This window comes from Phascolarctos cinereus, unplaced genomic scaffold (genome assembly GCF_003287225.1).
Source record: "Phascolarctos cinereus isolate Bilbo 61053 unplaced genomic scaffold, phaCin_HiC Scaffold_2;HRSCAF=192, whole genome shotgun sequence".
Classification (NCBI taxonomy): Eukaryota; Metazoa; Chordata; class Mammalia; order Diprotodontia; family Phascolarctidae; genus Phascolarctos; species Phascolarctos cinereus.
In genome coordinates this window covers 326,050,712-326,076,589 of record NW_027555625.1, presented here as the reverse complement: position 1 = coordinate 326,076,589, position 25,878 = coordinate 326,050,712, and the positions used below count along the sequence as shown (strand labels likewise).

At 47.3% G+C, this 25,878-nt stretch overlaps 1 protein-coding gene across 1 annotated transcript in view; it reads right to left on the bottom strand.

The window, feature by feature from the left end:
• Window positions 1-23,105, bottom strand: part of LOC110216870 (fer-1-like protein 4) — a 29,121-nt gene extending 6,016 nt beyond the window's left edge. The window contains 32 exon segments of the mRNA XM_078150256.1: window positions 1,978-1,992; window positions 2,220-2,240; window positions 6,841-7,012; window positions 7,424-7,585; window positions 7,807-7,923; window positions 8,906-9,079; window positions 9,335-9,469; window positions 11,850-11,974; window positions 12,080-12,233; window positions 12,358-12,510; window positions 13,730-13,846; window positions 13,994-14,081; window positions 15,583-15,683; window positions 15,806-15,926; window positions 16,104-16,317; window positions 16,543-16,651; window positions 17,779-18,134; window positions 18,573-18,759; window positions 18,912-19,095; window positions 19,255-19,321; window positions 19,324-19,413; window positions 19,700-19,784; window positions 19,886-19,948; window positions 20,093-20,224; window positions 20,389-20,449; window positions 20,825-20,983; window positions 21,168-21,209; window positions 21,484-21,575; window positions 22,008-22,107; window positions 22,336-22,424; window positions 22,639-22,694; window positions 23,027-23,105. Coding sequence (XP_078006382.1) covers window positions 1,978-1,992; window positions 2,220-2,240; window positions 6,841-7,012; window positions 7,424-7,585; window positions 7,807-7,923; window positions 8,906-9,079; window positions 9,335-9,469; window positions 11,850-11,974; window positions 12,080-12,233; window positions 12,358-12,510; window positions 13,730-13,846; window positions 13,994-14,081; window positions 15,583-15,683; window positions 15,806-15,926; window positions 16,104-16,317; window positions 16,543-16,651; window positions 17,779-18,134; window positions 18,573-18,759; window positions 18,912-19,095; window positions 19,255-19,321; window positions 19,324-19,413; window positions 19,700-19,784; window positions 19,886-19,948; window positions 20,093-20,224; window positions 20,389-20,449; window positions 20,825-20,983; window positions 21,168-21,209; window positions 21,484-21,575; window positions 22,008-22,107; window positions 22,336-22,424; window positions 22,639-22,694; window positions 23,027-23,105 — 3,820 coding nt within the window.
• Between the last annotated feature and the right edge of the window lie 2,773 nt (window positions 23,106-25,878).

Below are 25,878 nucleotides of genomic sequence, written 5' to 3'. Positions count from 1 at the left end.
AAAGGAAAAGACCCACAAACATATTTATGGTAGCTTTTTGTGGTGGCAAAGAATTGGAAACTGAGGGGGTGCTCATTAAATGGGGAATGGCTGAATAATTTATGGTACATGAATGTGATGGAATACTATTGTGCTATAAGAAACGATGAAGGGGATGATTTTAGAAAAACCTGGAATTAAAAAAAGAAAAAAAAAGAGAAAAACCTGGGATGAGGCAACTAGGTGGCTTAGTGACTACAAGGCTGGCTGGGGAATCAGGAGGGACCTGAGTTCAAATCCAACACCAGACACTTACTAGCTGTGTGGTCCTGGGAAAGTCACTTAACCCTGATTGCCTTCCCTCCACCCCCCAAAAAAAGAAAACCCTGGGAAGACATCTATGAACTGTTACAGACTAAAGTGAATAGAAGCAGGAGAACAATCTACACAATAACAGTAAAATTATAAAGATAATCAACTTGGAAAGATTTTGTAACTGATCAAGATAATGACTAACCACAAGGACTCACAACAAAAAATGCTATCTTCCTCCAGAGAGAGATGACGGACTCAGAATGCAAACTGAAGCATTTTTTTTCTTTTTCTTTATTTTTTGTTCATTTTTTTCACAATATAGTTAACATGGAAATATGTTTTGTATGACTTCATATGTATAATGGGTATCATATTTCTTGCCTTCTCTATAGGTGTGGGAAGGAATAAAAGGAGGGAGAGAAGTTGGAACTGAAAGTAAAAATTTTAAATGAAAATTTGAAAAAACAATGACTCTGATCAAAGGTAATTACTAACCACAGTCCAAAGGACTCTGAAATGTGCTATCTACCTCCAGATAGAGAACTAATAGACTCAGAATGCAGACTGAAGCATATTTTTTCCCTTTCTTTTTTTTTTTATTCCTTTTTGGAACATGGCTAATGCAGAAATATGTTTTGCATGACTGCACATATTTGTAATTGTTTTGGTTTTCTTGCCATTGAGTGAGGGAAAAGGGAGGAGGGCAAAGGATAAAATATGGAACTAAAAAAAAATTGTCTATGCTTTAAAAAAAATTAACTAAAATCTGGCTTGTAAAAAAAAAATCCTTAGGGCAGCTAGGTGGCATAGTGGATAGAGCACTGGCCCTGGATTCAGGAGGACCTGAGTTCAAATCCAGCCTCAGACACATAATGCTTACTAGCTGTGTGACCCTCGGCAAATCACTTAACCCCATTGCCTAGCCAAAAAAAAAGTAAAAAAAAAAAATCCCTCAATACCCATGTGAACATAAGAAAATCACTTCCCTTACTAGTGCTCAGTTTTCTCATCTGTAAAATGGGGGAGTTGGGCTTGATGTTTCTTCCAGCTATGACATTCTATAGCTTTGAGTAGGGAACCCTGGGTATCCCAATGAATTTTTTTTTGAATTCTTAAATTCAATGTTTATTGTTCATTAAGACTAAAACTTTGAATGCGTTTTCAAAATTAAGTCAACAGAAAAACTCCTTGCTCATTTATGCATAGCTTTTTAGGAACATGTCTGAGGGATAAACTGTAAAGGCCAACATACTTCACATTATACAACCAGGATGCTACTAATGATCATGCCAATTTTATTTTTTTAGCTCTGCCCAATGAATTTTTTTAAAAAGGGTGCAGGTGCTATGGCCAGATCTGAAGAGCTAGCAATGGGAAAAAAGCATCAGAAGAGATACAACATGGCTGCTAATTGGATCTCTGTATGATACCCTCCTGGTGAGGACAGCGGTTTGTATTAGGGCCTGATGAGACTCTTCTATTTGTCTAAGGCAGCTGAACAAGCTAGTTTCAGATGGTGAGAAGGGCATAATGGCTGTCACAGTGACTGAGAGACCCGGTACAGCAGACAAGAGGAGTAAAAAACTAGAATTTACCCTAAGAGTTTGCCACGAAAGCTAACAGTGACGAAAGGGGACGTGAGGATCTTGCTCCTAGAACATATGGAAACATCTCAAAGATGACACTGAGGCATTGAGCCTGGATGACTGGGGGGTGGAGGGGATGATGGTGCTTTTAACAGTAATAGGAAACGGAAGATGAGCTGTTTTAGACATAACGAGTTTAAGATAGCTGTGGGACATCCAGTTCCTGACTAAAAGGAGGTGTGAGATTATAGCTCAGGAGAGAAATTAAGGTTGAATATATAGATCTGGGAATGATCTGCATAGAGCTGATGAGGTCACCAAGTAGGACAGTACAGGCACTTGTAACCTGTGGCCCATGAACTTTAAAAGATTGTTTTTTGCTAATTATATTTCAATATAACTGGTTACCTTTGTAGCCCTATGTGTTTTATTTTATGCAATTAAAATCATTATTCTGAAAAAGGATCAATAGGCTTCTCTGGAAGGCCAAACAGATCCAAGACACATAAAAAGGCAGAAGAGTCTCTGCCTTGGAGGCAGAGGATAAAGAGAGAAAGTAAATTTGTTAATCAAAAGAAATGCCCCTTAGTTTCACCCCAGGCCAAATCAAGAGGACCTTTAGAGTTCCAGGAAGACAGATCATTTCCAAGTTCCTCTAAATATTAACATTTCTATTGTTTAAGTACATTGAAAAACTCTAAAATTAAACTTTGTATCTTTGTTTTTTCTCTTTGTAGACGTCTGTCTTTGTTTCCTGACCACTACAAAATGTAAATCTACAAGGCTGGAGCAGATTTTCAAAAGCGGTGGAAAACTCTGCACCTTTTGGATTTGGATCTCTCTTCCTCTCTCTCCCTCCCTCCCTCCTTCCTCTCCCTTTCTCCTTCTCTCTCTCTCTTCTCTCTCTCTCTCTTCCCCCTTTCTTTCTCACTCTCTCTTCCTCTTCTCTCTCTGCCAAAAGCTGAGCAGCTGATACATTCTTTTACTTGCTTTAATGATAATTTCAGTCTTCCAAAGGCAGAGGAAGTGACAAAAGAGAACTTTAATTTTCTGCAAGATCCTGACCAATAAAGGAAGAATTTGTTGCTACAATAGAAAAGATGAGGCTCTTGGGAGATAGGGATCATTGCATCTCAGAATTCATGACAAGGAAGAAAAGGAAAACAAGGCATAGTCCCCCCCCCCCCACCCCTGCCTCAGATTTGGGGAGGGTAGATATCAAAGGGTTCAGAGAAAGGATAGGGCCCATGGTCTGAAATTCTATGGGGGAAGACAGTCCAGGAGGGATAGGAAATGCTCAGGAATAAAATTCTGAAGACACAGACATGAATGATTCCAAGGAGGAAGAAGAGTCATAAAAAAAGGCAGATAAAGCCACAGAGGGAACTCAGTGAAGGATTTAGATTTGGAAAAGAACACTGATGAAAGAGCAGGTCATGGAGAATAAAGGAGAAAAGCTGGCACAGTCCTGAAAAGGAGCAGACCAAGAAAGTAAGAGACTACAAAAAAAGAGGGTGGCCCAGTGAGTTTGCAAGTGGAGAAAAGACAGAAACATTGAAATGTAAAGAAGGCCTTCTTATGTAAAATAACCATTCCTCACTTTAGGAAAAGTCTGAGGCTTAAAGCGCTGCTAGGTGGCGCCATAGTGCACAGAACGCTAGGCCTAGAGCCAGGAAGACTCATCTTCCTGATTTCAAATCTGGCCTCAGAGGCTTACTAGATGTGTGACTCTGAGCAAGTCACTTCACCCTGTTTGCCTCAGTTTCCTCATCTGTAAAAATGAGCTGGAGAAGAAAATGGCAAATCACTCCAGTGTCTTTGCCAAGAAAACCCCAAATGGGGTCACAAAGAGTTGGACACGACTGAACAAGAGGCTTGAACAGCTCTATTACAGGTGAAGAGGAGAGGAAAGACAACAGACTTGCCTCTAGGGCTCAGGTCTCATTTCTGCCTTTGCTCCTCATCTGTATGAGACCCCTAAAGGAAGTGTAACTAATGGGACTGGGACTGATCCTCATAAGCCAAGGCGGAGGACCTTGCAGAGAGAACTAGCCTTGGGATCATTCAGTGGGAAAAGTGAGATCACTTGTAGGGAGGTGATATATTTCAGAGCTAAGGCTCAGAGGGAGTCAGAGAAGAGGCTTCTGCCAGTCCTGGGCTAAGGGTCACTGCCCTAGCTGAAGGGCATGGTAGCACTCCAGCTGAAAAAAGCACAGGACACGACCCTGCTGAGATAATGAATACAGTGAAAGACTGCAGCTGGTCATCCAAGAATAAGCCCAGGGAGGCCGTGAGTCCTCAGAGATGCTGCTTCCCAAGAAGAGCCCAGTGGCCAAGTGACTTGTCCGGCCCAGAGAAGCCGCACCCCGCCTATGATCCTGTAACAAGAAAGAAAGAAAGAAAGAAAGAAAAAGAAAGAAAGAAAGAAAGAAAGAAAGAAAGAAGGAAAGAAGGAAGGAAGGAAGGAAGGAAGGAAGGAAGGAAGGAAGGAAGGAAGAAAGAAACCCATCCAGCCTGCCAGCAGCTGAACAACCTGCTTGACCTAAGCTAGCAGAAGGGACCCACGTGGCTGAAAAACTTTGCCCTTGTAAGGTGCAAGACAAGCTGAGCAGCAGAGCAGCTCACTCCTCACCAACACCATGGTCTGCAGAGACCGCCCCAAGGACATGCCAGTGAAAGAAAAGACACCCAGATCCAACAGTTCTGGAGCTGTGAGTTGCCTTCGAACCTGTGTTCCCAACATATGTGTCACACTACCACCTTTATGTTTGTGCTCCACCCTTGCCCCCCACCCAATTCTGTGATTATTTGTGGAAGAATGTATGTACTTCAGGTTTTAGGGAAAATACTTTGGAATTACTGTTCTTCCTATGCCGTTTTGATAAATGTTGTTAAGTCATTTTAGTTATGTCCAATTCTTCGTGACACCGTTTGGTGTTTTCTTGGCAGAGATAACTGGAGTGGTTTGCCATTTCCTTCTCCAGCTCGTTTATTTTATAGATGAAGAACTGAGGAAAATAGGGTTAAGTGACTTGCCCAAGGTCACACAGCTGGTAAGAGTCTGAAGCAGGATTTGAACTCAGGAAGATGAGTCTTCCTGACCAGGCCTGGCACTCTAGCCACTATGTGGCACTATCCCCTTAATAAAAGGATTTGTTCTGTAAAACTTGAACTCAGTCAAAGGGCCTAACTTGAGGATTTATAAGGGGATTTGTTCTGTGAAGTTTGGATTCAGTCAAAGGGCCGCACTTGAGGATCTAGAGGGTCACATCTGGCCTTCAAGGCCTGCAGGTTCCCCACCCCACCACAATCACTTTTTTTCCTGCTGTCCTGACTTCTTTTGTTTAATATCCATCCCCAGGATGTCCTCAAGATAAAGAATTAAATTAGTCCTCCTTGGCTCAAAGGCAGAAGTTACAAAGAAGTAGACCTCACCTTTTTTTAAGGGAGAAAAAAAACCCGAAACAACTATCTGGGCTATCCAGAAACAGAATGGGCTGTGTTAGGAGTGAATGAGTTTTGGGGAAGAAAGATAGGACTCAAATTATTTTGCAACATCTGGATGGACTAGCAATGTAGAAATCCCTTCACTGGCTGGTGGCCTAATATTAGAAAGCCCCCAATCCTTATGCAAGATCTTATCCCCTGTTGTAATAAGTGCTTGCTGTCCTCAGATAAGAGACCTAGCGGTTTCATCTAAAAGGACTGCTTTCATGATTGTAAAAGTATTTAGTCTCTTCCCCTTGTCTCCTGACCTTGAATTTGTTCTGGCTCTGATAATAAATCCAGCCAGTTGCATTCCAAATCTTCTCCTCCTCTCCTTTGACGGGTCCTCCTCTTTCTCTACCCCTACCTCTCCCAAGAAATGCTTTTCTCTTCTATTCTAAATTGCTGAGGAATGCTACTGATTGGCTATGTACTCCTGGTGGGCTGATGAGTTTTAAACAACAGATCTCTACTCCAGGAACACAAATCTGCTATCAGTGAGAACAGATTCTTTAGCACCCTGATAAATCCCTTTACTTTCAGTTTGGCCACCTATCTTTAACCCACAGTCGTGGAGTGGGGTGGGGTTTGGGGGGTGGGGTAGCTAGATATCCAAGTAAATAGACTGCCAGGCCTGGAGTCCAGAAGACTCAAATCCCTGCATTCAAATCTGGCCTCAGACACTTACTAGCTGTGTGACCCTGGGCAAGTCACTTCACTCTGCCTCAGTTACCTCATCTATAAAATGAGCCACAGAAGGAAATGGCAAACTACTTCGGTATCTTTACTAAGAAAACCCAAAATGGAGTCTGACGAAGAGTCAGACACAACTGAAATAACTGAGCAACAACACTGGATCCCCCCCACTGACAGGATTGCCTCTTCCCAAAGGGTGAGAGAATTCCCCAACATTTGGGAGGTCTTTAAGTGAAAGTTGAATGGCTACTTGTTGGATACAGATACAAGCTGGACTAGATGGCTCTTCTAGGCTCCCAGTTCTGAGTTTCTGTGATACTGTGCATTTGACTGATGCTTTTCATACCAGTTAGAGGAAAGAGAACTTTAGCAGAAGCTTTCAGCTTTAAATCTGTGACACTATGATCCTGTAACAAGAAAGAAAGAAAGAAAGAAAGAAAGAAAGAAAGAAAGAAAGAAAGAAAGAAAGAAAGAAAGAAAGAAAGAAAGAAAGAAAGAAAGAAAGAATGGAAGACACAGACTGGGCCCTAAAGGTGGCCAGGTTGAAGAAAGGAAGAAAGGAGGAGGTTGAGCCTGGAAGGACATTGGGAAAATGCTCTTGAAGGGGCTAAGCACCCCCAGGTCTGCAGGGTTTAGAAGGAGGAACAGTAGGATAAGACCAGTGAAGCAAAGGCAGCAGCACCAACCTTCCCAAGGAGGACTAGAATGGGGCCAAATATCGGCCAAATCTGACCTGTCCAGTCTTGTCATAGGCTCTGTGAAGGTAAAGGTCACTCACCTTGGAGTCCCCTATTCCCCTCCTCCTCGGAGGACTCTGTGGCCTCCTGGAGAGCAAACTGAAGGACACGGGGGACAATGTGGGAGCCCACGAGAATGGTGCGGCCAAAGGCCCGGCGCTCAACCACAAGGATGCTGAGTGGGGGCTGCAGATATGGCTGCTCGGGGAGCTCCTGGATGGAATAAGGAAAGGGGATGGAAAGTCACAAGGAGTATGTGGGGTCTCTGGGACTCAGGGGATCCCTTTACCCTGCCCAGGATGTGTGTTTGTGTAGCAAGTTTGGAGGTTGAGAGAAGGGATAAAAGAAAAAGAGGAAGACATTTCTGGTAATCCACCAAAGGGGTAGGTTATGAATTCAGAGGGCCTGAGGGATCCCAAGTGGAGAAGTGGAATGGATGGACCAACTTTAAGTAGCTTCCCAACAGATTCTGAGGTTTTATGAATTGGTGCTCCAAGACAGATCAAAGAGTATGAGCCCAATCAGACCTCCTATACCTCAGGGAGTTTTCTTGGGGTGTTGGAGGTGAGGAATTCCAAGAACCCTGGATAAAGGATACCTCCCACTCTTCCTATGGCCTCTCACCACAGTCAGATGCTTGACCAGTTCTGTGAAGTTGGGGTTCTCTCGGTAACTAGTCAGAACCTCAGACTCCACACGTTTGCCCCCAATTTCCAGCACGACCTGTGGTTGCTCCACCACAAATAGGTGTACCCGGCCCAGGCCCCGAAGACCCCAGAACAGCACCTGTGTTTGTGAAAGAGAGAGAGAGAGAGATAGGGTAGAGGGGAGATGAAATGTAGTACCATGAAGAGGGAGAGAGGGCATTATTCTAGGGGAGCTATGGAAGGGGGAAATTGGTAACAAGAGGTCAGCCAATGGGTTTGGGGGATTTATGGACAGGGACTCTGGGAAAGGAGCCCGAGGGCAGGAGGCAGATAGAGCTGGGGCTATGGGGTCCCAGGTACCTCAATTCGAAACTCCTTGAGCAGGGGTCGTACCCCTGGAGGTAGATGGAGATGTCCAGAAGTACGGTCAAGCAGAAATTCCAGATCCCTGGGCTCTACATCTTCTGGCACTGAGGGCTGAGGAAGGGGCAGAAGGCAGATGATATATGGTAGGGATCAAGCAGGAAATGAGTTTCTGGGGAATTGTGTCCAGGGGGACATAGTCAAAGCAGGTGAGCTCTGGGGGTGGGAGTGAGGATAGGGGTGTGTGTGTGTGTGTGTGTGTGTCCCTGAAGCCATATTATTGGCACAAAAGCCCCTCTGCTTTGGATTTCCTATTTCTCAGCTCCTCTCTCATCTTCTTATGTAATACTATATGTTGGTGTTTCATGCCCCTGATAAATTCCATGAGGACAGAGATCCTGTCTTATATAATTTTTATTATATAATTATATATGTCTTATATAATTATATATATATATGTCTTGTATAATTTTTCTCTCCCTGTGAAGTATAGAGCATAGGATACAATATGGAATAAAAATCCTAGGTTTTTCTTATTTTGTTGTGCTTCTAGAGAGCTTGGAATCATTTCAAAGGCTTCTGAGTAGAAAAGGTGTTGTTAACATAAAGAAACTATAGGAAACTGTGTTCCCCTAGAAAAGAGTGTGATCCTTGTGCAGGACAATGGAGAGCTCCCACTCACCTAGCAGTACTGGTGCCAGTCATGATTTGCTCACTGTCTCGCTAACTAAACCTTTATGAATCTCCTAATTTTGTTTCTCCCTCTCCCAGTACTGCACTACTCTTTTCACCCAATCTTTCAGCTCCATACCATTCCAATGCATTCTTTGTCTTCTCCACCCAGCTGCGAGTATAAATTAGCCTACCCTCCCCCACTTTATTGGAGAACAAGGCTGCCTTGGACAACCTGCTTGCCTGTCCATTGTCTGCACTGGTAATAAGTATGTCTTGGTTCAGCCAGGAAAATGCAGAGTACCGAATTAATTCTTTGACAATTGGAACTTTAAAGTTGTTGTTAAATTGAATCCGGTGAGTCCTGTTGAAGAGTGGGGAAAGGGTGGGGAGACAAGCCCGTGTCTGAGGATCCCATTTTTACCTCAAGTCTGCCACTGTAATCCAGCTCAATGAGCTCAAAGGTGGCAATGAGCTCCCCTGCAGCCTGGAGACCCTTAGTCAGGGGGAAGAATTGCAGCTCGGGGCTTTGGTAGGGCTCCTCGATCAGCTTTACCTGAGGAGCTGCCAGAGCCCGGCCCAGGAATACAGGAGGACCCTATGGGGAGAACAGTCCAGGCTTGGAGGAGAGGGTGGGGGGTCTGGTGAGGGAGGACCAAGAGCTAGGGGTTCTGACAGAGGACAGGAGAAGGAAGGGACCAGGGTCCAGGAAGGCAGGGGAAGCACCTGCAACTGAGCCAGCAACAGCGATGGTGGTAGCTGTGGTAGCAATTGGGTTGGACTGGGCTGAAATACTGAGGTCAAGTCCCACAGGGACAAATTTATAGGCATGCACACACACACACAAACTTACAAACTTGTTGTGATCAAAGACATTGATGGTGACCAGGGGTGGCTCCGCAGGAAGCTGTTCTCTCCGCCCATCTATAATCAGCTGCTCAAACACCAGGAGCTCATCCCACAGTGGGCTCAGCGTCTGCTCCAGGACCTGATAGAGAGATCCAGAGGGTAGACAGAAAGGAGGGATAACTGAGGGTAGGGTGGATCAAAACACTACAGGAGAGGGCAGAAAAAACAGTCAGAACTTCACCTGCAGGTCAGATCTCTGTTTAGTAACTTGGTGATCTCAAATGTGTTTTAAAAGCTTTGGGGAAAATGACACAAAATTATAATAACTAAGCTTGGTCCCAAAGAAGAGAAATGGAGAAATGAAGACATCTTTTCTTCTGCTTAATTGGGAAGTGGGAGACTATGGGTGTGAAACACAGTGTCAGACTTTTTTGATGTGTGAGTTAGTTTTGCTGAACTGCTTCCTTCCCTCCCAACATATGTGTGTGTGTATATATATATGTATATATATACACACATATGTACATGCACACACACTTCTTATTCTTTATTCTACCTTCTATTTCCTCTGTATTTATCTTTCAGTTTTTGTTTTGTTTTGTTTTGTTTTTGTGAGGTAGTTGGGATTAAGTGACTTGCCCAGGGTCATACAGCTAGTAAATTTCAAGTCTCTGAGGCTGGATTTGAACCCAGGTCCTCCTGACTCCAAGGCCAAAGCTCTATCTACCGTGCCCCCTAGCTGCCCCTTATGTGTGTTAGGATTAGAATGTAAGCTCTCTGAGGGCTGGGATTGTTTTTGGTTTTCTTTGTGTCTTCAGAACTTAGCATAATTGCTTTAATAAATGCTTGGTTGATTGATTGATAGATAAGGGTTGGCTCTCTGGGAAGGAAAGACTGGAGGAGTACATTGGGAAATGCAGATGATGTAAAAACAAGAGATATTTAAAAACTTTATGAGGGAGAAAAAGTCCTTTAACAAAGAAGCCACTTAAATCACAAGGTCTAGGAAGCCTGTGGAGCACAGGGAATGCTGAGAGCTCCTATCTCTCTAGTGCTTTAAGGTTGACAGTGACACTTTTACAACAACCCTGTGGGATAATGCAATGAAGATAATGCAAGAATTAGTTGCTGTTTTATGGTTAAGGAAACTCAGACTTGGAGGAAGCATTTCCTAGCTGGCAGTCATACAACTAGGAAGTGTCAGAGCTCATGGATGAACCTAGGCTTTCCAACTCCAAAGCCAAAACTCTCCCCCTAGTATGATCTTATGATCATAGAATCATAGACATAGGGTTGGAAGGGGGCTCAGAGGTCCCTTCATTTTACAGATGACTAACCTGACCCCCAAAGAGGTTAAGGGGATTGCCCAAGGTCACATAGATTATAGGCTAAGGTTAAACTAAGTTCAGTACAGGGCAGTGGAAAGAACCAGAAATGGTGTGAGGATGAGCTTTTTGGAGAGTGAGCTCATTTCTCTCCTGGTTCCAATCCCAATTCTTCAAACTTTTCCACCTCCTCAGCAGCAGCTTTTTCACCTTAGAGGTGCCTCCACCCTGCCACCTTCTCTGGTTGGTGAGTCTCTGGCTTAGAACCCCACCCAAGCTTTCAGGAGGAACCCAAACCACTGGTGCCCACATCACTCCTGGCCCTGCTCCTGACGCTTCACAGTTTTCTTCCTTGTCCTATTCCTGTTTCTAGTCCTCTTTTTATGCATCATCTTCCTAGTTTTAGAATGTAAGCTCCTTGAAGACAGTGACTATACATTCAGCCTATTTGTATCCTCAGCATTTAGAACAGTCTGTCAAAGAGAAAATGCTTAATAAATTCTATCTACCTATTTATTGATCTCTCTCCTCTCTCTTCTCCCTCTCTGTTTCTCTCTTCCTTTCCTTTCTTTTCTCTCTGTCTCTCCTTTCTTTTCTCTTCCTCTCTTCTCTCTCTGTCTCCCTCACTTCTCTCTTCTCTGTCTCTCCTCTCTTCTATTTGTCCTTCTCTCTTTGTCTTTTGTCTTTCTTTTCATGTTAGTAAATATTAGTAATTAGTTAATATTTTTACTTATTAATGAGTTTTTTTAAGCCCAGTGAAGTTTTTATAACATCACAAATAGTGAACAGAATATAATATGTACAACATGTCTTCCTTAGCTAAAGTGTTAGCTCTTCAGGGGCAGGGCCCATATCATCTTTTGTCTTTGTAACCTTAGAGTCAAGCATAGTGCCTGGCACATAGTAGTCGCTTAATAAATGCCTGTCAATTAACTAAGGATGAGGATAAATGAAATGCCTTGGCCTTGCTCCATGAACCCCCAGCCTGATCCCTTCCCCATTGGCCTACTCAAGACTACCTCAAGAAGCCAAGCCTTCCCATACTGCCCCTCCCCCAAAACGGACCTAGTCCTGACCCCTGAAGATCCGGCTTTAAGCCAACCCACTAGTTTCAACCCCATCCTCCAGGTCAGTCAATTCTATTATCCTATCACAACTATTTAGGGTTTGGGGGAGGAGCAGGGTTGCCCTTACCTGTGTGGACTGGCACTGTGTAGAGATAAGGACATGGGCAAAGGGATCAGAGAGGCCACTGTCATCAGCAGCCAGGATTCCCCTTGCTTGGTAGACGTGAGCTCGGAGTTGAAAGTAGCTGAAGTCTAGGGATGAGAAGGAAGCCATGTTTGTCAAAGAACCAGCACCCTGATCCTAGGTACTAGTCTCTGGATCTTTTATCTCTACCCCATTTCTAAATGTAAGCTTACCATCTCGGTGTAAGGTATGAGGCAGCCCTCTCAAGGGTTGGGGTAGCAACTCTGGGGGAAGCTCCTGAGTACAGGCCTTGGCATGTTTGCCCTGGCCCAGCCATAGGAACAATTCCAGCTTGGCACAGACCTCACCAGGAGGAGCTTCAGGTACCTGCAGTAAAGGGGAAGACGATCTCAGTCAAATCTATTGCCTTCTGGATTGGCCCTGTGATCTCCAACAGTCTGCCCACCCATTCCTTTCCTCCCAAGTCTAGCCCTGCACCCAGGCCCCTCACGGTGAGCAGCAGACTCTGGATCCGCCCACAGTCCTGTCCACGCTCTTCTTCCACCACAGAGAATAACACATCTTGTGCCGGGATCCGAGCAAGGGCCACACGCCGCCGTCCGCTGAACATCCAGACGAGCACATCTGGGAGAGGTTGCTGGGGCTAGAAGAAGTTAGAAGACTATGAGATAGTGAAGGGTAACACTCTAGGGACCAGAGATGGCAGGGAATGATACCTCAAATAGGTGGAAAGAGCCCTGAAAGCAATTTGGAACTATGCCATAAAATTCATGAAATTAACCATAGGATCCATATCTATAAAAAAGGTTCCATATGTACAAAGATATTTGTAGCAGCTCTTCAAAGAACTGGAAACTAAGGAGATGTCAATAAACTGGGGGATGACTGAATAAATTATGGTATAAGAATGTAATAGATTCCTATTGTGTTATAAGGCATGATGAAGGGGATAGTTTCTGAAAAACCTGGAAAGACTTGTATGAACCACTAAAGTGAAGTGAGCAAAACTAGGAGAACAATTTATATAATGACAACAGCATTATAAAGACAACTTTGAAAGACTTAGGAACTCTCATCAATGAGATAATTAACCATGATTCCTAAGTACTAATCCTGATATGGAGTGAAGGACTCAAGATACAGAATGAGACACATGTTTTTGAATGTGGCTAATGTGGACATTTGTTCTGCTTGACTATACATATTTGTTCTAAGAGTTTTTTCTCTCCCCCCCCCAACCCAGCCACATTTCAGAAGGGAGGGGGGAGGTAGGAGACAGAGAAAATAAAAGTTTGTTAATTGAAAAAGGAAGAAAATTCAATAAGCGTTTATAAGGGGAAAGAGAAATAAAAAAAGAGAGGTGGAAGGAAGGAGGGAAGACAGGAAGGAAGAAAGGAAGGAAGGAATGAGGGAAGAAAGGAGGGAAGAAAAAAAGGAAGGAGGGAAGGAAGTAAGGAGGGAGAGAAGAAAAGAGAGGGAAGAAAGGAAGGAAGGAATGAGGGAAGGAAGGAAGGAATGAGGGAAGGAAGGAAGGAAGGAAGGAAGGAAGGAATGAGGGAGGGAGGAAGAAAGAGCCTGGGGAGAGAGTCAGGAGACCTGGGTTCAAGCACCAGTTCTCTGTCACTCACTAGTGCTGTAACCCTGAATGAGTTACTTCCCCTCTCTAGAACCTGGTTTCCTCATCTGTAAAAATGGGTTAGGTAACCTTTGCACAACCTACTTCACTGGGTTTTTGTGAGTATTCTATCAACCATAAAATATAACAGGAAAAGAGCTATTATTATTACTATCGTTGTTATAATTATAATGATTAGGAAAAGGTTATTCCCAACCCCACCCCACCCAGGGCAGGCTCTCATTACCTCCTGGAAGAGGAAATACAGCTTGGCCAGGATCTTCTTGGCCTCCATCACCTTCTGGTCCACATTGCTGGGCCTCAGACCTCCAAGGAGGCGAAGGCCTTGCCGGGCAACTACAGCCTAAATGAAAGAGATGGACAGGGACAGGGACAGGTTCCGGGCTGTGGTAGGGGAGGATGCTGTGTGCCGAGATGAAGGTCAACTAAGTGACAGACAGCTCAGTGGAGGTCATCCCCCAGCTTCCCTTCCCCTTACTTTTCTACCTACCATGCTGTGAGTCAGCAGCTTCCTGCGGCTCCGATCCAGGGCATTGGGCCGCGTCATTGTCCTTCGTTCAACTCCTCTATAGTACTGCCTGGGGATAGGGAGCACGGGATATGGTCGCTAAGATCACAGGGATTGTAAGGAGAGGGGATCACAGAAGTTCATGAGGAGAGGTCAGGGTGACCAGAAGATTAGTGCTTCTTAGAGGAGAGGTGACCGAGGTGGTAAAAATCATGAGGTTATGAGAGTTTGTGGGGAAAGGTCAGGGAGGTCACAGAAATTATAAGGAGAGGGTTACAGGGGTAAGAAGTAGGGGAGAGTAACAGGAGTCTTAGGGTGAGATTGTCAGTAAAACAAAATAAATCCAAGTCCTATAAGCCTTTGTGTCCTGTAATTTTAAAATGTCTCTTTCTGTTAATTCTGTTTTGGAAAAAGTCCAAATGATCCCTGAAGGGAAAAAAAAAAGTTAAACATTGTTGCTTATTGTTTAGTTGTTTATAATCATGTCCAATTCATTGTAACTCCACATGGGGGTCTCTCGGCAAAGATACTGGAGTGGTTTGTCATTTCCTTCTCTAGCTTATTTTACAGATGAGGAAACTGAGGCAAACAGGGTCAAGTGACTTGTCCAGGGTCACACAGCTAGTAAGTGTCTGAGGCTAGATTTGAATTCAGGTCTTCCTGTCTGTAGACCCAGTGCTTTATCCACTGCACCACCCTGAACTCTACGACTGAGTTAGTTCAATTATTGGGATGGGGCACAATATGGCCTTTCATTCCTCTAGTTTCAGTGCATCAAGGAGTCTATAGATTCTTTCCTAAAAGGGCATGATGCTACTCTCCAGGGTAGAGAGAGGGGACCAAGCTCTGGACATGGAAGTACGTGTCTGAGGCTGGATTTGAACTCAGGTCTTCTTGATTCCAGGTCCAGCACTCCATCCACTGTGCTGCGTAGCTGCCCCTAGATTCAGGCAACCTGGGTTCAAATTCTACATGTGTGACCTTGAGCAAATCCACTTATCTCCCTTGGCCTGTCTCCTCACATGTAAATTGGCGGGGTGGGGCAGTGATCTCAAGATCACTGGTTCTCAAAGTGTGGCCCCAGAGATCTTTCAGGCAGTCTGCAAGGTCAAAATTATTTTCCTAATAATACTAAGATGTTTTGATTTTGAATAAGGAAGTCAATATTGATAGATAAAACCCCACATAAACAAAAGCTCTTGGGGAAGGGTTCCTCAATAATTTTTAAGTGCAAATGGGTCTGGAGACCAAAAAGTTTGGGAACTGCTGCTCTAGACATTTCCATAAGATGCTTCTAGAGAGCAGGGACTGTTTGGCTTTTGTCCTAGTCTCTCCTGGAATCTAGTAGGTGCTTAATTAATGCCTGTTGAGGGATTGATATGACGCTGTGATCCTTCAGTCAGTCCCAGTGGGAGGAAACACCCTGGAACAAAGCCAGCATGGCTGGTGAACTATGATGAGCCATCATGGAAGAAGGAGGGAGAGAAACGCCCTAAGGTGTTCAGGCTGCTGAGCCACAGACCAGCCCTGTGACCGGGGGACAATCCTTTGCCTAGCGTGGGCCCTCTCACCTGCTCCCAGCCACCAGTTCTTCCAGGGCCTGTCTAAGCCGTAGCCAGGCCCCTGGTCCTGGCCTCCTCAGCAGCCTCTCTGTCTCCTGCAGCCCCTGATCCTGTACAACACGGTGGGAAAGGGAGACCTGGACACTGAGCCCCTCGTCTCCAAGGCCCAGCCCCTTCCAGGGCCCCACGCCTTCAGGGCTCCCTTCCTCCCCACTGGGGCTCTGTCCCTTACCAGTCTCTCTGCTACTTTCTTGATGCAATTGCTGCTTTGAAGGCGCCAAGTATGGTCTTCCCAGCGACTCCAGACGTGAATACATGGCTTTTCATATCGGAGGGGCAGGCAAAGGTAGGGCCTGAAGAAATTCAGAGGTGAGTGGCTCCTATTATTGTATTATTGTACTATAACTATTATTATTATTAATTATTATTGCATTATTATTCCTCTCTCCCCCACCCCCAGCAGGGCCATCTGAGGATCCCACTTGCCTTGCCAGAACCCACTGACCCCTGCCCCAGTCCAGTAGACCTACCCATCACCCTCCATGGGCTCTGGCTGCTGCCCCGGTGTACCCATCAGCTCCTCAGGTCCTTCCTGCCCATCTAGCTCTGCTCTGGTCTCAGGTTCTGGGTCTAGTTCTAGCAGAGGTTGGGTCTCTCTGGGCTGAGCATCCATTCTGGCTCCAGCCTCAACTTCTCTGCCCTGTGATCTGCAGCTCAGCGATTCTTCCTGACGGCCAGCACCTCCTACCCCAGAGTGACCGCAGTTCAGAAGCCCCAGTGATTGTCATGCAAACTACCAGTGACTGACTCAAAGCCCCGGAGTGATCACATCCCAGATCCCGCCCCCACCGTTGACCATAGCTCCGATTTCCACATGACCATGGCTCAGATCCCACAGGAGCCAAGATTCACACCCTCCAGGGACTTAGAGGAGTCAGCATGGACAGCACATGCTGGCAGATACTGTACCAATGGAGATCTCAAAGCTGATGGGTTGGGGGCCCACAGAAGGGTCAATCATAGTGGCCTCAAAGAGGACAGCAAAGAGCAGAAAATCCTCGCAGGCAGCCAGAGCTTTCTGGGTAATGGGAAGAAAACAAGACACTGGAACTGGAATCACCCCAGCCACCCCTATCCCCAGCAGTGTAATGTCAAGCTTTTCTTTAGTGGCCCCCCTTCCAGGACCTTTCTCCCACCTCCTGAACTTCCTTCCAAACACTCAGTTCCTCGGTCTGGCCATCTCTTCCCTGCAGAGTTCTATTAGCTAACATTGTCTTCTCTTACCCTCACCTTCAAAACTTCTGCTCCCTCAGGATCAGAGCCCCTTAGACAGAGGCAACCAAAAAGCAGCATGAGACACTGGCAAGATGGCTAGATTTAGAATCAGAGCACCTGAGTTTAAATCCCATTTCTCTGCCTTGTACAGTCTACATGACCTTGAGTAAGTCACTTAGTTTCCTCAACTGTAAATGACCTCTGAGGTATCTTCCAGCCCCTTGATCCCATGTTTAATGAACTAACTTACCTACAGTGATAATGGTTTTCAGTGTGGCCTTCCCTTAGAACAATTTGCATTTTAAAATACTCTTTTAAAAGAGACAGTTAGATGGCACAACAAAGCATTAGGCAAGAGTTCAAATCTACTCTCAGACATTTAGCTAGCTGTGTGACCCTGGACATTTACTAGCTCTCATTTACCCTCTATCTGCCTCAGTTTCCCCATTTGTAAAAAAAATGGGGATAATAATAGTACCTACTTCCCTAGGTTGTTGTGAGGGGGAAAAAAAATGAGATAATAATTGTAAAGCAAACCTTAAAGCAGGGCAGCTAGGTGGAGCAGTGAATCGAGTGCCAGGCCTGGAGTCAGGAAGACCTGAGCTCAAAATCGGATTCAGACACTTACTAGCTGTGTGACCCTGAGCAAATCACTTAACTCTTTTTGCATCAGGTACCTCATCTGTAAAATGAGCTAGAAAAGGAAATGGCAAACCACTCTAATATCTTTACTAAGAAAACCCCAAATGGGGTCACAAAGAGCTTCAGACATGATGCAAATGTATGAACAGCTATAGCAAACCTTAAGTGCTATTATTATTCCCATCAAAGACTACATTTTTCCACTGGTGAGATTTCCAGGGGCAGGCAGGAAAGGAAGACCCCCATTCTCAGCCCCTGGCCCCAGGGGCCACTGTTTGGGGCCCCTACCTCAGGCAGCGGATACAGTTCTTCCACCTCTACTCCCGCGGTACCAGGCAGCTCTGGCCCATCTTGGGTTACATTTGGCTGTTGAGGTTCCTTGGCTGGGCCCTGATCTTTTTGGCCTTTCTTCTTCTTCTTCCTGGTGATCTGGGCCATCCTGGAGATTTGTGGGACCTGGCAGGGCTCAGGACGGGCCCCACCCCCAAACATCTCCAGCCCCACAGCTAGCAGCAGGCGGCCCCGGAACCATACGCCTCGGCCTTGGCCACTGTTGAGGCCCTGCAGACTATCCCGAAGGCCCCCAGTTGGGGGAGAACCATAGAGAGGAACCCAGGTGGGGCCAAAGGTAGGCTTAAATCCCACTGTGGAGAGAGGGGCAGGGGGTGCCAATCAGTGTGGATCGAAGTATTGCCGTCCCAGGGAGGTTGAGGGACACACTTCCGGAAAACAGGTGCTAGGACGAGTCTGGGATGTGTTTTCAGGGTTAAGAGGGGTAGGAGGGAGAACAGGGCCTCAATCAAGAACTGACTAGTGTCCTGAGGTAGGAGGGTGGGAATCTGGTGATGTGGGATAGTGTATTGGATGGGATGCAGGACCTGGCCCTAGAAGACTTCCAATCCCACCTCTAATACTGACTAGCTGTGCAATCCCGGACAAGTCGCTTCCTCATCTATAAGATGAGGGCTTGGATTTGGTGACCTCTGAGGTCCCTTCCAACTCTAAATCTATGAGCCTATGAATTTTCTGGAGCCACAGAACCTTTGTGGGACCAGGAGAATGGCTGGGAGTAGGGGGCTCACCAGCACGGCCAGGGTGGGAGATCTGCCTAAGATCCAGGACATGGGTGGCAATGGGCACATCACCCATCTGAGCGTCATCCATCAGCTGCAGGCGGATCCGGGAGGTGAGAGGTGGAAACAGCTCCACAAAGTTCAGCTGCTCATTCCACTCAGGGTCCGTGGTCTCACTCTGCACTGAGGTCGCCCCCTGCAGTTGTGTTCATTGACTGGCATTGGGCATATGGGCAGGGGAAGAGGGCACCAACGCTGCTCCCAGCTGGCCCTCGAGCCTCACATTCAGGTGTTGCCTCTGAGAGGAGGAGGGAAGGAGGGTGGGAGCTAGAAGGGAAATGGGCTCACCTGTTGTCCCAAGAAGGACACCTCAACATAAGGATCCACTAAGACCGGCCGGTCTCGCACAACACGGACCAAGCCACCCAGGAGTCCAGGGCTGAGAGCAGGAAGACCCTTCGCCCGGTAGAGGCGGACACTGAGACGTGCCCACTGCCGATCAGCTGGGAACCCTCTGGGCAGCAGCAGGTTCCTGGGTGGGAGGCACAAGGAAGGGCATGGAGGAAGGAAGTTGGGCAAGTCCCAGCTCCCTAAGACCCTAAGTCCCTGAATCTAATCCTTCAGCCCTGGCCCCTCTCAGACCCTGACTCCACCAGCCACCCATGCCCTCTTCCCCAGGTCTTGCCCTTACTTTTCAATATCTGGACTGTGGCCTGGTGGAGATGGAGGTAGGGGCCGGGTCAATTCTCCCGCACCGTCACATTTACAGTAACTTTGACAAAGCCTTTTGCTCCAGCATGGGTGTCCTGGGGATCATGAAGCACTGCCCATTTCTGGCAAAAGTGGCCGTCTGTGGAGAAATGGGATGTCAGTCCAAAGGGAGCATCTCGAAAAAGCTCTCCGAGTTTGTCTCAGCCTCTGTCAGGTTCAGGGTCACCTGGGAGAGGGGATGACCTGGGCAGGGCTATTTGAAAGGGATGAGTGCTAACTAGGTTCACAGAGAGCTGGAACAGAAGGGGGCTCAGTGTCCCAGGTCAGGGAAGTGTTCAGGATCAGGTTGGATCAGTGGGGAGGTCCGTAGAGCCAGATACAGTCCAGGGTTGGGAGTCTGCGGTGGGATGGGAGGGGCACAGTACCCGGCTGTTCACAGACAATGCCCAGATCCATTTTGAAAGTGCCTATCCGAGTGGCCAGAAAGGGGAGTGTCTGGGAATGGAACACCTGAGGATGTGGGGGGAAAGCATTGGAAGGAGATGAGTTCCAGTAGAAGGTAACCCACTCCACCCTGCCCATTCCCACTCCCCCGACCTCGCCCTCATTACCGTGATCTCCAGCAGCATTTCCTGCAGAAGCTCCTTGGTTGCGTGAAACTCAAATAAGAAATGCTGAAGAGAAGAGAGGAAAGAGTAAAAAGGTGAGGGGGGAGTACTTGGAGCCCCCTTCCTGTAGAAAGAGCTGCTCTTCTTCCACTGCCCGGTCCAGCCCATTTAGTGCCCCCTCCCCTTGTCTCCCATCCCCACTGTAGACACCTCATTGAAGAAAGGGCAGTTGGTCCCACGCTGCTTGGCAGTCTCCCGGCGCTGCTCCCCCACCCTCACGACCACGTAAGGGTTAATGTTGACTCCCACCAGCTTCTGGGCCTCTAGAACTGTGACACTGACCTGAAGGAGGGGCCCAGAGATGAGCAGCTTGAGCTTTGCCCCTGCCCCCTTGGGGAAACTGAGGGTATGAGGGGGAGACCTGGGGCTGTCAACAAGAGGGAGCAGGTGATCTGGGACCAAATTCTCCTCCCCTCTCACCCCACATCCTACCACCTTCCCAGTACCTGGAAGGCCTGGGCTTTGGGCACCTGGTGGGGGTCTCTTCTAGAGATGTCCCTGGCTCGGCTGCAGAAAACAGGGTGTCAGGCCAGCTTGGCAGGGCTGAGATCCCATTCTCCTAGCACATACAGCGTCTTCTCCTTCCCTCCAAGGTTTCTGAGAAATTACTTTTGAGTCTACCTCAAATTTCCTCTCTGCCAGTCCAAATCCTACCCATCCTTCAGGAATCCACTCATGCATCACAGCTTCTTGAAAGTCTGCCCAAATTCCTGTCCTACTCATCTGTCATAAAAGCATGGCTTGTCATCTCTCATCAGTCTCCTGTTAGTGTGAGTCCTATCTCTGCCAGAGGGGCCATAAGCCTCCTTAGCCCAAGGACCACTCTCTCTGCCTGGCCCTGCTCAGCTTTGCACCTGCCCAGAAAAAAAAAAATGCTCCTACCTTTTGATGGAGCTGAACACAACCCCTGAGATTTCATCTTCCGGCTCTTCCTCCAGATCCCACTCATCATCTTCCTCTTCCTGTGGTGGTCCCAGGCCTCGAGCCAGTCTTTGGCCCAAAGCAGCAGCTCGGCGATCCAGCCCACCTGATTCCTGGGGTCTGGGATCACATTTTCTTGTCATTTTTCATCACACATGTCCCACAGCCTGAGGGGCTGAGGGAACTGAGGGAATTTAGGGGATCGACAGGGGACTGTGGACACTAACATAGGCAGCCAAGTAGTTGGCCATCCCAGCTCCCCCCACCTCCCAGCTTTGGGCCTCCCCCATTCCCGTCTACTCACTCCAGCTCCTGGAAGCCCTCGTTCTGGACGGTCAGCTCTGAGCTAGTGAAGGAGAGACACAGAGAAAACTGAGAACAGGTATCCACATCCACCCACTCAGTGAGAACCTGGGAGATTCTAGAGCCAAAACATTACTGTCTAGAAGGAGGGTCTAGAATCTGTAGTCTCACCCACCCTTCCTGCCAGTGTTCCAGGGAATCTAAGGGGCTTCAGATCCAGGGTCTAGAATCTGTAGTCTCACCCACCCTTCCTGCCAGTGTTCCAGGGAATCTAAGGGGCTTCAGATCCAGGTAAGGATGGGGTGAGGGAGCAATACCTGTCTCTGACATGAGACACAAAGTCCTCCTCAGTCCAAGCGCCAGCAGCACCATCTGGGGGATGGTATCTGAGATCTAACTCTACCTGGATCTGGGGAAGGGAAGGGAGGGATGCTGATTAAGTGCCTACTATGTACCAGGCACTGGTGCTAAGCACTTTACAAATGCCTGTTTTGATCTTCTCAACCACCCTAGGATGTAGGTGCTATTATTATCCTTATTTTACAGTTGAGGACACTAAGGCAAACAGTTAAATTACTTGCCCAGGGTCACAGAGCTAGTAAATGTCTGAGGCTGTATTTGAATTCAGGTTTTCCTAGTTTTTTATACGTTGTGCCTCCTAGGATTAACATTGACTTCTGGGGGCCCCAATCCCTGATGCCAGGAGTCATGAGGGGAAAAAGGAAGGCTCTCTCTATGGAAGGCTAGACTCCTTCTCTCTTCCACCTCCCCAGCCCTAGAACCATAGCCCTAGCCAAAGCAAGGAGCCCCTGGTCTCTGCCCATGAGCCAAGGACACTTACCCGGGACAAACATTGGTTCCTGTCCACGAGGGCCTCTTTCAAAACCAGATGCCCAACACTCTGCAAGTGCTGTAGGGAGATCACCAGCGTTCCCAGGATCCTGCCAAGGCCCTCGGTGAGCCATGCTTGGCCTCAGCCTCCCTTCAGCTCCCTTAGCTCCCCAGGCCTCTGGGGCACCCCAGTCCTCCCAGCCCTTCCTTCCTCTTTACAGCATAGTCTTACTTTCTTAATGGCCTTAAGCTGCTCAGTCCCCTCAGTCCCCAAGTCCCTCAGTCTCTTTAACCCTCTCATTCCCCTGCACCTTATGCCTCTCAGACCCCCAACTCACCTAGAGCTGAATAGCCGGCTGCTGTTGACGACCTGGATTGACAGGAACTCCTGAGCCAGCACGGCCCCATAATAGGGCCACCGAAAAAACTGAAGTGGGGAGAAAGCACAGTAAGGTGCCTGACTCTCTCCCCCAAGATCAGGGACTGAGCAAGCCCTAACCCCCAGATTAACCTCCACCTGCAGAACTGATTTCCCCAAGTCCAGAACTGACCCCCTCAACATCAGAACCAAGCCCCTCCAGAATTGAATTCTCTCCCCAACAAACCCAGTCCCAGTACTGACCCTACCTCCCTTTACTGACCTCAGCAAAATCAGCTTCACGGCCACAATGAATTCTCCTTGTTTTCTGGGTAAAACCTGTAGTGTGACTCAAATCAATGAAATCCTGGACTGTCCTGAATCTGTTCTTCCTTCTCCCCTCTCCTACCAGTCCCTACTTAAGAAGCCAGGCTTTTCCTACCATCCTCCTCTTCCCACCCTTCCCCTCACTCCGGGGAATATCTGGGCTGGGGGATATGGGTAGAGGCAGTGGTTTGGGGATGAGGACAGAAGGATGCTCAAAGGTCAGAAGCAATGGAATTTAAGAGGGGGTAGGAACCATAGGGATTGGGCTGGGTGGAAGAGAGACCTTGGGTAGTTTCTCCACAGTTCCAATCTTAGGTTTCCTAACCCCTCCATCTTCATCTCACCTCGGAAGCTGAGCTGTACTTGTCTTTCATGGGTTCCAGGAAGCCCTGTCACCCTCTGCACCTTCACCTCCAGGGCCATGATGAGGGATCCCTGCTTTTACTCAGACCAAGGCCTCCTCTTCCTCTTTAGCCCCCTCCTCCTTCCCTCTCTGGCCCCTCCAGTTCTGAGTCATTCAGACTCGCCCTGCAAGTTCAACCATCCCTACCCTTAAAACAAACAAAGTCAACCCCAGAGCTGGTGGTCAGCAAACCATAGGTGGTGGAGGGGAATCAACTAGGACCCAGCGACCACTGAGGCAGAGGGATCTCAAAGGAAACGGGGTAGATGGATGGCTATGGTCCTCTGCCCAGGTCAAGTACAATGCCTGGCCCAGGAAGGTCTGGGACTCTGGTCTTTCTTAGATGTGTCTGGCCAGATGTCACCAATGACCAATATTGGACTGAGAAGAAAGTCTGCTCCACTGTAAGAAATTTTCCTAAGCATTCATTCCTCTAGGAAGGAGCTGTGGGCATATTACCCTTAAAAATACCTGATTCCCTTATTAACAGCAACCTGCATTAGTCTAGAGCTTTGTTACATTCCTGTCTATTTTTCATTTCCCCTATCTCATCTAATCTCAGCAACACCCCTGGGAAGCAGCCAAGGCATGTGTAATTCTCTTCATTTGACCTGAGGAAACAAAGGCCCGGGGAAGGGCAGCGACTTGTACAATATCCCTTCCTGAGCTAATGGGAGCATCAGCTCTAGAATCTCAGGTCACCTAATTCCCAGACCAAGTTTCTCTCACAAGATCCTCTGTTTCAGCTAGGAGGGCCCTTAAAGCATGAAGTCCAAGTCCCTGGTGTAGATGAAGAAAATGAAAAGTAACTTACCTGAGGTCACACGGATTATAACCGGCAGAGCCAGGATTCAAGCCCTAAAGGTAGCTGGCTTGTACAATGGACAAGGGCACTGGCCCCAGAGCTAGGAAGACCCAAGTTCAAATCCTGCCCCGGATACTTCCTACCTGTGTGACTCTGGGCAAGTCACTTAACCTCTTCTCAGCCTCACTTTCCTCATCTGCAAATGAGGTTAATGTCAGCACCAATCTCCCTGGGTTATCAATGAGGATCAAATGTACAATGCTTGCAAACCTTAATTTATTGCATTGTTTCAGTCGTGTCCAACTCTTGGTGACCTCATTTGGGGTTTTTTTGGCAAAGATACTGGAGTGGTTTGCCATTTTCTTCTCCAGCTCATTTTGCAGACAAGGAAATGGAAGCAAACAGGGTTAAGTGACCTGCCCAAGGTCACACAGCTAGTACATGTCTAAGGTGGGATTTGAATTCAGGACTTCCTGACCCCAGGCCCACTGCGCTATCCACTACACCACCTACCTGCCCCCTTGCAAACCTTAATAGTGCTACATAAATGCTAGTTAACCTCTGCACCATGCTCCTATTCCACTCAATAAGCATCTATTAAGTCCCTAACACACAGAGAGGCATCTTTTATTCATTCCTTTTTCAGTTACTTGTACACGTGTTGTGTTTCCTCTATGCCTTTCACCCCCACCCCCAACACACCAGACTACACTAGGTGTAGTCTATGACATGGACACACTAGGTCCACGATGACATAACCAGGACTTACTGATCTTTGCACCTGCTCTTCCAGATTGTTAACCAAAGGAGATACCATCTGTAAAGCACTTTGCACAGTGCCTGCCATGTAGGAGGTGCTGAGTAAATACTTATTCCCTTCTCTCTTTAAGGTTTACGAAGCACTTAACAAATAGTATGATTTCATCCTCCTAACCACCCTGTGAGGTAGACGTTCCTGTGATCCCCTTTTGACAGATGAGAAAGCTCAGGCAGTCAGAGGGTAACTTGACCACCTTGGAAGTGTCCCAGTCTGGATTTGAATTCAGGTCTTGCTGATTCAGGCTGAGTGCTCATCACTCATCACTGCATCACCCAGCTCTGGTGGAATGCTCAAGGAGTAGGTGCTCAACCTTGTCTGGTTTAATATCTTTATCTTCAGCCCAACTCTGCTTCTTGGGGAAAATTGAAGCAGGTTGGTTGGGCAAAGTTTTGAGGGAAAGAAAAGTCACCGAGATGGGGGAAACAGAAGCATCCTCAGGCATACATGGCCTTTGATGTCCCTCCCTCACTGCTTCTCTTGGGGACAGACCACGCTGAGTGGTGACACCATTGCAGCAACCTTGGGCTTTGCCCTTCCCTTCTTATCCTGGGAGTTAGGAAAGAGAGCCAGGGCAAAAAGGGCCCTTGGGAGGGGAGAGGAGCTGAAGTTGGGTCCCTGCCTGGACACTCTGGGAAGCTGTTTCCTCTACCATTAAATAATGGAGTGAGAAACAAGGTGGTCTCTGAGGTTTCCTCCAGCCTGACAGTCAATGAGTATGGGAGATTTAGGCTACATCTAACTTGATTTCAGGTCAAGCTCAATTTCATTAAGAGTTGAGTCTATAGGAGCTGCTGAAGTTACCAAAAGAGAGAACAGAGGGAGAAGAGGGGGCTTAGGACAGGATCTGGGGGAACACCAGTTAGGGGATGTAATATGGATGATAAACCAGCAAAGGAGACTGACAAGGCATCAACAAACACTAAAAGCGTGAGGAGTGAGCCCTGAGAAACGAGGCATCTCAAAATCAACAATCCACCCAGATCAGAGATGTTAGTTGACCAGGAATTTTTGCTCTGAAGCGAAGCACTCCAAACTGGGGGTAAGCCAGGCAAGTGAAATGAAAGGAAGCCATGGTTTGGTGGGGGGCAGGGAAAGGGAGGAGGCAGGTGCAGGGCAAGGAGGTGTTGACCTCAACCCATGGGAGAGTGCAAGAGACCCCAGGATAACC